The sequence below is a fragment of the Narcine bancroftii genome, chromosome 1 (genome assembly GCF_036971445.1).
Source record: "Narcine bancroftii isolate sNarBan1 chromosome 1, sNarBan1.hap1, whole genome shotgun sequence".
Classification (NCBI taxonomy): Eukaryota; Metazoa; Chordata; class Chondrichthyes; order Torpediniformes; family Narcinidae; genus Narcine; species Narcine bancroftii.
In genome coordinates this window covers 117069659-117082449 of record NC_091469.1, presented here as the reverse complement: position 1 = coordinate 117082449, position 12791 = coordinate 117069659, and the positions used below count along the sequence as shown (strand labels likewise).

The following is a 12791-nucleotide window of genomic DNA, read 5'->3' as shown; positions in this document are numbered from 1 at the left end:
AGTGGTGGTGTATGATTGCTTCTCAGACTGGAGGCCTATGACTAGTGATATGCCTCAGGGATCAGTGCTGGGACCATTGTTGTATGTCATCTAGATGAATGATCTAGATGATAAAGTGGTAAATTGGATCAGCAAGTTTCCAGATGACACTAAGATTGAAGCTGTTGTGGACGGCGATGAAGGTTTTCAAAGCTTCCAGAGGGATCTAGACCAGCTCGAAAAATGGGCTAAAAAATGGCAGATGGAATTTAATGCAGACAAGTGCGAGGTGTTGCATTTTGAAAGAACAAACCAAGAAAGGACATGATAGGGCACTGAGGAGTGCAGTAGAACAGAGGAACCTGGGAATACAGATATATAATTCCCTGAAAGTGGCGTCACAGGTGGATAGGGATGTAAAGAGACCTTTTGGCATTTTGGCCTTCATAACTCTAAGTATGGAGTACAGGAGTTTGGATGTTATGTTCAAGTTGCATAAGACATTGGTGTGGCCAAATTTGGAGTATTATGTGCATTTTTGGTCACCTAACTATAGGAAAGGAATCAATAAGATAAAAAGAGAGCAGAGAAGATTTACTAGGATGTTGCCTGGACTTCAGGAACCAAGTTACAGGGAAAGGTTAGGACTTTATTCTCTGAAGCGTAGAAGAATGAGGGGAGATTTGATAGAGATATTTAAAATTATGAGGTAGATAGACAGAATAAATGTAGGTAGGCTTTTTCCACTGAGGGTAGGTGAGATACAAACCAAAGGACATGGGTTAAGAGTGAAAGAGGAAAAGTTTAGGGAGAACATGAGAGGGAACTTCTTCACACTGAGTGGTGGGGGTGTGGAATGTGCTTCCAGCTGAAATGGTAAATGTGGCCTCAGTGTTAACATTTAAAAGGAATTTGGATAGATATAAGGTTGAGAGAGGTTTGGAGAGCTAGGTCAGTGGGACTAGGGAAAAAAAAATTGTTTGCCACAGATCAGAAGAGCCGAAGAGGCCTGTTTCGGTGCTGTAATGTTCTACCGCCAAAAGGTGTGAAGCAGATTCAATTTAACTGCTAAAATATAAAATCTCTCTGCAGCTAATCCAAGTTTATATTTTATTATCAATTATCTATTCATTGTTAATCAATTTTGTTAATTATTTTACAAAATGAAATAAATTATAATGACAGCAGTTTGAAGTTTTTGCAGATGTGTACTTTTGTGACTCATCCTTCAGGATTTTCTATTGATAAAAATTTTATAGTTACGTCAAAAAAAACAATTACTCACATCCATGTCTTTATTAACTTTTAAATAATCAAAACAGTTAAAAGATTTTGCATTAAATCAATGAGATTTAATTGTGTCTCCGATGACACAATTTAAAATAAATTCTTATCCTGACACACCACAACCCTTCCCTTCCCCCTACCATTACTAACACAATTTTATCTTAATGGTTCATCAATTGCTATCCCTCAAAGCTTTACCTCCATGACATGATTAGTTCAGTCACACTATATTGTTTTACTTAATCTTCCTCTCTCACTCACTAAATCCCCTTTCACAGTTGCTTTCACATTTAGTTTCTTGAAATGAATTAACTTTTGGAAATTCCTTGGATGGCCAAATTAGAGAGAGATTAAATCTTTCAATAGAATGGATCCTAATTTTGGCATTTGGTGTGACAGGCAAAACCTCCTCAGAAAGGCCATATCATTTTTCCTTTTTGTACAATGTTTCATATCTTAAAATTCAACTACAAAAAACAGAATTTTAACTGGCACATACAGTAAAACCTCGTTAGAATGCAGTAGTTGGGGTCCAAGATTTCATACCGCGTTACAGCCGAGTCGCGGAACAGATCCATATTCGTCATGATTCAGGAAGCAGGCAAACAGAATACTGTGGCTCAAACCCTATAATAAGACCTTTAAACTCCACATATTAACAGACACATCTTATAAATGAGTCATGAGAGTCCATTTTTGAGTTTGTGGTTGTTCGCCACTGTTAGCCTGGCTCCTAAAATCAATGTTTGGTGTCCACAGATACCCGCATTATAAGCGATTCCGCGGTTTAACGAATTGCGTTCTAACAAGGTTTCATTGCATGTTACTGACATACAATTAGTCCAACTACTTGCCCATATGCTCTTCCACACATTCCATAGTTCCCTGCTCCATAGGAACCGCCAACAATCACGGTGATTTTAGGAACATTTGCACATGCAACGGCAGTTACCATTTTAGCCCCATCTTTAGCTATTCCGCCAGCTTCATATTCTCTCCCTACCATGAAACCTTAAAAGATGGACAGCAATAATTAATTCACTCACAGCTAAGCTTCTACTTTTCAACAATCTAAAACACATTCCAAAATAATTGAAGGAGAAAGTATTGGAGAACAAAGGGCCAATAATTAGATGCATGCCAATACAATTCCTAGGTGGCATTTGATTATTTTGTTTTGCAATCTGTCTTACTTTAAAGGCTCCTTCATTGAGGTTCAGTCAACATGCATTTTACTTTAGAGTGAATGGGATCCAATTAAACCACTGAAGTAATGTCTGCTAAAATTACATTTAAAAGGAATTTAGTCTTATTGCATGTGTACACAAAGCATCAATTGGAATGGTTACTTTTTTTTCAGTATTTCAGTTTTTAAATGGTTTGGGTGCTAGAAGCAAAAAGAAAGTATCGATAAAATAAAAGAATGTGGACAGAGACAGTCTTTATATATAATATATATATATTTTTTAAATTATATATATATATATGTATAGGCAGTGACAATAGGATAATACCGTAATGTAGAAAGATGATATATGGAGTATTACTTCTTTTTCTTACCTGTAATGTTCTGTAGAAAAATGAGAGGGATATTTCGCTGACTGCAAAGTTCAATAAAATGGGTTCCCTGCAATTAAAAAATGCTTTGGCTTAAAGAATTTTATGCACAATATGGGGTTTTATATTCATTTAAGAAAACACAAAAAGCAATATATCAATCCTGATATCAGACCACTTTCTGTTTAATGTTGTATCTGTCATGGCAAAATAGACCAGATCATTCCATTATGACAGCTTTGGAGAAATCTTATAGAAGGCCTAATTATGACGTTAGAAGCACAGAAACAAGCATTTGTCCCATAGGTTGTTTTTTTTGGCCACACAGAGGCCACGTCACAATCTTCTTCATCTCATTTTATTAAAATATATCTCCACCTCTCTCGCTTCACCACCCCCCCCCCCCAACTTGTGGATATCTAGCACCTCTTTTAATACCTTTATCCTACCAGGCTCAATGACTCTCTGGAGCATAAATCCTATACTTTAACCTGGATAAAGAAGTTTCTTCAGAATTTATTGGTGACTAGTCCTCAGCTCCCTGCAGGTAAAAACATAATCTCTATGCCTATCTTAAGAATCTTGAAGATCTCAACAAGGTTACCCTTCAATCTTATCTCATTGAAAAAATACTTTTGACTCCTTCGATTTTCCTTAATTGAAATACTTCTGGAAACATGTTTATTGAACCTTATCTTCACCTTCTCCACTGCCATTGTAGCTTTTAAAAAACTGTGGAGGAAACAATTTAAGATTTAATGGGTCGAAGGCAATACTTTATCAGACATAATGAATGACAGAGAGCAAAATAAAAACAATCTTCTGGAGGAACTCAGGAGGTCAACCAGCATCAGTGGGAGAAAAAGTATTGTCGATATTTCGGGTCAGAACAATTCATCAAGATCCAATAGAACATTGTGTAGACTTTTTTAATTCTAAATTGTTAATTTTATTATTGTACATTTTGAATTGATATTCCTAAAATATACATGTTGTTATTTATTCCTGGGAACACATTATTTCATATTAGAGACCACAATCTGGAATGTAACTGTTGGTGCAATTCAGCGGGCTAGGGATCATCTATGGAGGCAAATTATCAACCATCCCTCTGTCTCCAAATATACTGCCTGGCCTGCTGAGTTCTTCCACCTGTCAATTTTTGTTCAAATTATTCTTTTTAAAAATAAGTTCATTTATTCAAACAACTAAGGCAACTCCACAAGAAATAGTGAATAGTGACTAATACAAAAGAAACTACAAAAGATGTATGTAGCAGATAGTTTAAGTTGTATTGCTTCATGTCTGGTTCTAAATTCCCTTGAGGTTTTCAATAATCCTATCAACAAATATCTTCCAAAAACCTCAATTAAAAGATGAAAAAGTGAAAGATTGAAAGTGGTTTTTTTTATTTTATACAGCATAACCTCCTCCGCATTGCTGAGAGGAGTAAAGATTTAGATCACAAGTTTTATCAACAATTTGGAAGAATAATATTGTTGAAATTGCCTGAATTCTTCATTGAAGTAGATGTGACAGAGTATATAGATATTGTTTGGAGCCCAAAGGACCAAGACCCAGCAGCAATAGATATTTTCACCAAGACAAATAGTTACTTAAACAAAAGTTGCTTTTGATTATGTTTAAACATGAAAATAGAATCACACTTTATCTTAACTAACCTAACTTAACCCCCTTCTAAATCTAAGCGCATGTGTGTAATGTGTGTGTAAGTTTAGAAAAGTTCTTTGGTTCACAGTCCATCTCACTTCACATTCCTCCAAATTCACGGGTTGCAGGTAATTCTTACACTGTGCACAGAATTTAACATTTATAAAGTTCACCAGGCTTTGGTGCTTGAAAGGTAAATGTTTTCAGAGAAAGATCTATTGTTCCAGGACATCCACAACTGATGTACTTCTTAATCAGCCACTACAGTGCCTTTCTGATGAAACTTGCCCCTTCAGGGTTCTCCAGATGATAACCTCTTTCTTTCAGGTCACCACAGAGTGCCTTTTTGTTTTCTTTTATTTCAAGTGAAACATCAGACAGCCAATCTTCCAAAATGGGCTTTCCATAAGCTTGCCAGCTTGTCCTGTTCCAGTCCCAGCTGCTTCTGCTGGCTGTAACACTGTACAAGTGATTTCTGTCTTTCTCTCTCTCTCAGAGAGAAAGTCTGTTCGATTTTCTCTGCTTGCAAAACCACATGACCATCTTAGAACATCTCCAGATAGAAGGCAGCTCCAACCAGATATTTCATCTGATGCCTTTTATAAACAACAATCCATTTGTGAAGTCTCTTGAGCACTCTTCAAAGCTCTTGCAAAAGTTGTGGAACCGATATATCTAGCATGGGGCAGAGCTCCAGTATTTCAAATAAGATCTGTTTTAAAGTGTTTATATGTAACCTACTCTAACAAACCTTTCCCAATTTATCTCCCAGACACATTTCTATATACTCTGTAACAATATGTGTCTGGGAGATAAATTGGGAAAGGTTTGTTAGAGTAGGTCACAAACAAACACTTTAAAACAGATTTTATTTGAAATACTGGAGCTCTGCTAATGCTAGACATATCGGCCCCACAGCCTTTGCAAGAGCTTTGGAGAGTGCCCAAGAGACTTCACTAATGGACTGTGGTTTACAAAAAGACAGCAGATAAAAGAGGTTGTCAGAGCCACATATTGTCTGGAAGGGAATTTGCTATTCTAAGAGGGTCAAGCAGAGAGAGTAGAACAGGCTTTCTCTCTGTGTGAGAGAGAGAGAGACATACACACACAGAGACCACTTCTACAGTGTTACAGCCAGCAGAAGCAGCTGGGACTGGAACAGGACAAGCTGGCAAGCTTATGGAAAGCCTATTTTGGAAGACTGGCTGTCTAATGTTTCACTTGAAATAAGAGAAACAAAAAGGCACTCTGTGGTTATCTGAAAGAAAGAGATTATCATCTGGAGAACCCTGAGGGGCCAAGTTTGTTTGGCAAGACACTGAAGTGGCTGATGGAAGTAAATGTATAACAAATCTCTCTGAAAACCAACAAGAACCTTCCTGAGCTGTAACCATTTACCTTTCAAGCACCAAAGCCTGGTGAAATACATAAATGTTACATTCTGTGCACAGTATAAGAATTGCCTGCAACCAGTGAACTTGGAGGAATGAGAAATGAGATTGAACAGTGAATCAAAGAACTTTTCTGAACTTACACACACATTACATACACGCACACTTAGAATTAGAAGGGGGTTAAGTTAGGTTAGTTAAGTCAATAGTGATAAGTTAAACTGTGATTCTGTTTTCATGTTTAAAGATAATTAAAAGCAACTTTGTTTTAGTAACCATTTGTCTTGGTGAATATCTATTGCTGCTAGGTTTATGGGTCTTCTAGGCTCATAGCAGTAGATTCAAAAGTTGTTTTCAGAGGGAACTGAAGAAATATTTGAAGGGAAAGAGCTTCAGTGCTTTGAGAAAACATTTTACAAAATATTTTAACATACAAGAGTGAATAGTACTGAATTTGAAAGGTTTAATATTACTTTTAGTAGATAATAAGATAAATTTTAGTCCAGATGTCGTAGAAGAATGTAGGAAGAGCTCCTCACCAGAACTTCCTATATGTTTTGTGCATCATCGAGTTCTGTACACCTGCATTTTCCCAACTGTACTCCAATGCTGGATTCTTTGTGGATTTGAGTATTTGAGGCTGTTTACAGTTGGCTGCAGTAACTACTCATTACTTTTACTGGAGAACCAACTTTCACCTCATAAGTCCTGATACACAAACAACATTTTTATGCAAGAGACTAGGACCACAAGTGCTTTAATTTTTATAATTTATTGTGTTTTGACCACTTAATGTTTTAGAAATACTTTCAGAATCATTGTTAATTTTGTAAAATATTGACATCTAACTAAAGTGGAAGTCAAGGCTTCTCAGTTGCCAAGGCTTTTTCCAGTATTTTCATAATCATAATTTATCTTGATATAACCACTCTTCCTTAGCAAGGAAGCCCTTGGCATAGCACATGGAGCCAGTTTCAGGCAGAACAGTGGCCTTGGGAGAACAAGAATACATACACATGGAACTGATTTTGGAAGATTAGTGGGATTTACAGAAAGTCAGTGATGACTATAAAATCCAGGCCTTTGCTCTTGATGAGCAATAACAACACTGAGTAGTGTTAAATAATCAAGGTATAAACTGTAACAGGTACATCATTTGTACAATACCAAAATTGTAGACCAAGGCTGGATTCAAAAATAAGAATTTAAAACTAATTTATACTCACTTAGTACCTGTCAATAATAGAACTAGAGTATCAGACATCCATTCTCTTCTTTGGCTTGGCTTCGCGGACGAAGATTTATGGAGGGGGTAAAAAGTCCACGTCAGCTGCAGGCTCGTTTGTGGCTGACAAGTCCGATGCGGGACAGGCAGACACGATTGCAGCGGTTGCAAGGGAAAATTGGTTGGTTGGGGTTGGGTGTTGGGTTTTTCCTCCTTTGCCTTTTGTCAGTGAGGTGGGCTCTGCGGTCTTCTTCAAAGGAGGTTGCTGCCCGCCAAACTGTGAGGCGCCAAGATGCACGGTTTGAGGCGATATCAGCCCACTGGCGGTGGTCAATGTGGCAGGCACCAAGAGATTTCTTTAGGCAGTCCTTGTACCTTTTCTTTGGTGCACCTCTGTCATGGTGGCCAGTGGAGAGCTCGCCATATAACACGATCTTGGGAAGGCGATGGTCCTCCATTCTGGAGACGTGACCCATCCAGCGCAGCTGGATCTTCAGCAGCGTGGACTCGATGCTGTCGACCTCTGCCATCTCGAGTACTTCGACGTTAGGGATGAAAGCGCTCCAATGGATGTTGAGGATGGAGCGGAGACAACGCTGGTGGAAGCGTTCTAGGAGCCATAGGTGGTGCCGGTAGAGGACCCATGATTCGGAGCCGAACAGGAGTGTGGGTATGACAACGGCTCTGTATACGCTTATCTTTGTGAGGTTTTTCAGTTGGTTGTTTTTCCAGACTCTTTTGTGTAGTCTTCCAAAGGCGCTATTTGCCTTGGCGAGTCTGTTGTCTATCTCATTGTCGATCCTTGCATCTGATGAAATGGTGCAGCCGAGATAAGTAAACTGGTTGACCGTTTTGAGTTTTGTGTGCCCGATGGAGATGTGGGGGGGCTGGTAGTCATGGTGGGGAGCTGGCTGATGGAGGACCTCAGTTTTCTTCAGGCTGACTTCCAGGCCAAACATTTTGGCAGTTTCCGCAAAGCAGGACGTCAAGCGCTGAAGAGCTGGCTCTGAATGGACAACTAAAGCGGCATCATCTGCAAAGAGTAGTTCACGGACAAGTTTCTCTTGTGTCTTGGTGTGAGCTTGCAGGCGCCTCAGATTGAAGAGACTGCCATCCGTGCGGTACCGGATGTAAACAGCGTCTTCATTGTTGGGGTCTTTCATGGCTTGGTTCAGCATCATGCTGAAGAAGATTGAAAAGAGGGTTGGTGCGAGAACACAGCCTTGCTTCATGCCATTGTTAATGGAGAAGGGTTCAGAGAGCTCATTGCTGTATCTGACCCGACCTTGTTGACCTTGAGAAAAGCAAGTGATACAGGAACACTTCAACCATCCTTGTAAATGTCCACCCAGAAAAATTCAATAGTTTTCATGATTAATTTAAAAGGCTAAAATTCCAGTTTTTTTGGGAAGCAATGCAGCTAATGGGTCACAATGAACATACTTCAAAGATAGAAGGTACCTTGAAACGATGAAAAAAATTAGGACTAAAATTTTAAACAGGAGGCCATATTTTTCCACTCATCTATTACTGTCTGAAAGACAGGATCAACATTTAATTGCTCCCTGTCATGATCAATCAAACTGCTCTCGAGGATTTCAGTGATTCAAAAAGGTCGTTCTTGAGCAACTTATCAAGGGCAATTAGGGATAAGCAATAAATGCTAGTTTTGCCAGTAATGCACATCCTGTTAATAAAGAGAAGTTTTCAATGAGACATCAAAACTTTTCCATCTCATTTAATTATTTAATAAATTGTGCTTGCAGTTGGAATTTACATTGAGATATTTTAAATCCATTGAGTTCACCCAATGTAAAGTTATGCAGTGAATAGATATAAAATTAAATTTGTTATGTACTGCATAACTCATGTCAAACACTATGATGAAGGAAAATATTTCTTAGTTGAAATAGGAATTAAAATATTCATCTCCAATTACTTTCTGAAAACTCTCTTTGTAAATAACCCCATGTAGACAAGCGAATCATTTCCCCGTACATACTCCTATCTGAATATCAAGAAAATGCAGATGTTGGAATTCTGAAATTAAAACAGAAAATGCTGTAGAGACTTAGCAAGTCAGATAGCAACCCAAGGAAAGAGAAACAAAGTGAAACCTCTCTGACTTGAAACATTAACTCTGTTTTTCTTTCCACTCATAATATGGAGCTGGTGTTGAGACTGGATAGGTATATGGATGGGAAGGGAATGGAGGGTTATGGGCAGGTAGGTGGGACTAGAGGAGAGTACTTGGTTCAGTGCAGACTAGAAGGGCCAAAATGGCCTGTTTCCATGCTGTAATTGTTATATGGTTAGATATAACATCGTATACTGTACATTGTTAGGCTCATTTGTGAAAGGTTGGTGAATGTAATGAAACTTTGACAAAAGTTAGTACTTCAACAATGGGAAGTAAAAACTGGGCTATAACTGTGGTAATAGGGTCTCTTTAGAATTCAACAAAAAATAATTATTTTTAAAACAAAACTGACCAACTGGCACATAATAAAGACAAACATAATGAAGGTATCCATAATGAAGGCAGCAGCAGCAGACATTAACCTAAAGCAATTTTTCAAAGGATGAAGTATATTGACTTTGTGACTTGACTGAAAGTCTCATTAAAGCAGACTGATGTCACTAAAATTCAATCATTGGTGACACTTGCAGTCAGCAAGCAATTTGATGTTTCAATTTGAGGTGGACTGGTGTAAGTAAACATTTCAGAATGCTGTTGGTTTGCAGCTCGACTTGATGGCTTGAGTACACCATATATAATTAAAATGTATTTTCAATAATTTCACACCTGTACAGTGGATTTAAAATGACAAAGTAAGAATTAAAGATCAGAATAATATTTAAATTAAACTTCAATTTAGAATGGTGAATTCTTTCTTCTTTGGCTTGGCTTCACGGACGAAGATTTATGGAGGGGGTAAAAGTCCACGTCAGCTGCAGGCTCGATTGTGGCTGACGAGTCCGATGCGGGACAGGCAGACACGGTTGCAGCGGTTGCAGGGGAAAATTGGTGGGTTGGGGTTGGGTGTTGGGTTTTTCCTCCTTTGTCTTTTGTCAGTGAGGTGGGCTCTGCGGTCTTCTTCAAAGGAGGTTGCTGCCCGCCAAACTGTGAGGCGCCAAGATGCGCGGTTTGAGGCGATATCAGCCCACTGGCGGTGGTCAATGTGAATTACTTAAACACATAATAACATTACAGTCCTATCAAATCATGAAATAGTGAAGCAATCATCCTGGTCAAATTTAAAATATCAAATATGTAATCTGAATGGGAGTTTCAGATATTTCTGTTATCAAATGCTCAAAAAGTACACTATGTATGTTTGCATAGATTTACTTTCTGTTAACATTATCAAGATATTCGTACCTGAGATCTTTGCATTTTTTTTAAAGTGATTACCAACTAAAATTCCCTAATTGGTAGATATTTGTGATCTATTAAAAGTGATTTTTTTTTCCATATACTGCAATTAATTAGCAAAAATAAAGGATGCAAGTTACTAAGCTGCTTCCTTTGAGGAGATAATGCCTGGAAATTAACAGGACGTAATACATGGCTTCACTTTTCCATTTCACAGATGTAGAGTTTGACTGAGATTACACCTCGGCATTTTATATGTATGGACTGGGCCCAAAAAAAGCATGGGTCCCTTACAACCATCATTAGACACATGGATAACATGCCTCTGATTAAAATGCTTCTCCTCGGCAATCAAATTTAGGTTTGTGCACAAACCACAGTGCCCATCATTCATTTTCTTTAGCCAGTTTGCTGGAGATCACGGACCATGTAAATATGATTTTGTTCTACAATGTTGAAAAGATACTATTCCTCAGAACCTGTAGAGCCATGACCTCCAGGTCAACAGACCACCTGCTGGAAAGAATTTATCAGAATGGCTTCTTTCCATCTAGTACTGTTAAGGAGCCCAGATGGCCTTCCTGTGTTCTAAACATCCCCAGATTTAATTCCAAGATGCTAAAATGTTTGAGTAATACAGAAAAGATGAATAGAGCTGCTATGGCCTGGAATGTAGTATCGAAAAATTGAAAAACAAAACAGATTAATTAGTAACTTCCAAAATCATATGCTAAATGGCTATATTTTGTACAGCATGATTGCATGTTTAAAAAAAAAACTTTGATTAAATTATTTCAGATATATTTCCCAGGCTTCTGCTGTGAAAAATTGTGTTCCACTTAGATGTTCTGTCGCCACTATGTTCAAAGACTACTTAAGACCTGTATCTGAGGCTAATGAGTTACAACATTATGAACTGTGGCAGGCACATTGGCAATTCTGCAGACCTCTGAGATCAATTCCTCTGAAACCTTTGAAAATATGGTGTTCAAACTGAAAAGCAGCAGTATGTTTTGGGTGTTTGGTGATAACAGAGCAAATCAGTTAAAAGCATCCAGAATCATTAAATGTATAATGTGGGCTGAAGTGATTATATGGGATCTGACAAGGGACTGTATTTTGAACCTCTGTAGCAAAGGAAGACTGCAGTATGTTGACAAAATTTCATGAGAATGCCAAGAATAAACATTCATTGTGGTAACTAGATGTCAGTTTTCTAAAAAAACCCAAATTTTAAAAACCAAATCTAATTCAAACAGAAGAATGTATTCAGTCACTTTTGCCATGGGCCTTTATCCAAGATTTTGTTGTACTTTTGAGTGATCAGATTATTTTTAATGACATTATTAACTAAAACTGTTGCTAACAATATCTTTCTTGGCACGAATGAGTTCAAAGATCATATTTTAAATCAACAAAAATAACAAGATGTGATTTAAAAGATCTGATAATATTCTATGAAAAATGTATATCATTCCTACATTTTACTAAAATTTCTACCTAGTCTTGCTTGATTTCCTTAGTATGCATCACACAGTAAGAAAGGCCACAATAGGTTGAGCGAATGGCCCATTACTGCATTATTTATCTCTTTTAATGACATGAAGCACTTGACCTATAGCTTCTTTTCAGCTACTGAATTTGCCAATGGAGAGCCCATGGACTACTGGCACATGCACAAACTCCTTTACATCTTGTCCTCTTAACTGGATGAAAACATAATTTTGAAACAATAAAATGTCATGGGAATGAGGTGAACCTAATAGATGAAGAATGTTGAGACCAGATAAGGTAGCATCCAGTTCCACCACTATAATGATTTAATATATAAGAGTTTATGTACCTCTATGAGGCCATCCTTTCATGGAAGACCCCAACAATGAAGACGCTGTTTACATCCGGTACCGCACGGATGGCAGTCTCTTCAATCTGAGGCGCCTGCAAGCTCACACCAAGACACAAGAGAAACTTGTCCGTGAACTACTCTTTGCAGACGATGCCGCTTTAGTTGCCCATTCAGAGCCAGCTCTTCAGCGCTTGACGTCCTGCTTTGCGGTAACTGCCAAAGTGTTTGGCCTGGAAGTCAGCCTGAAGAAAACTGAGGTCCTCCATCAGCCAGCTCCCCACCATGACTACCAGCCCCCCCACATCTCCATCGGGCACACAAAACTCAAAACGGTCAACCAGTTTACCTATCTCGGCTGCACCATTTCATCAGATGCAAGGATCGACAATGAGATAGACAACAGACTCGCCAAGGCAAATAGCGCCTTTGGAAGACTGCACAAAAGAGTCTGGAAAAACA

General features: G+C 38.3%; 1 protein-coding gene across 1 annotated transcript in view; it reads right to left on the bottom strand.

Moving 5' to 3' along the window:
- Positions 1 to 12791, bottom strand: part of mccc2 (methylcrotonyl-CoA carboxylase subunit 2) — a 158698-nt gene that overhangs the window by 28096 nt on the left and 117811 nt on the right. The window contains 2 exon segments of the mRNA XM_069936759.1: positions 2121 to 2277; positions 2827 to 2893. Coding sequence (XP_069792860.1) covers positions 2121 to 2277; positions 2827 to 2893 — 224 coding nt within the window.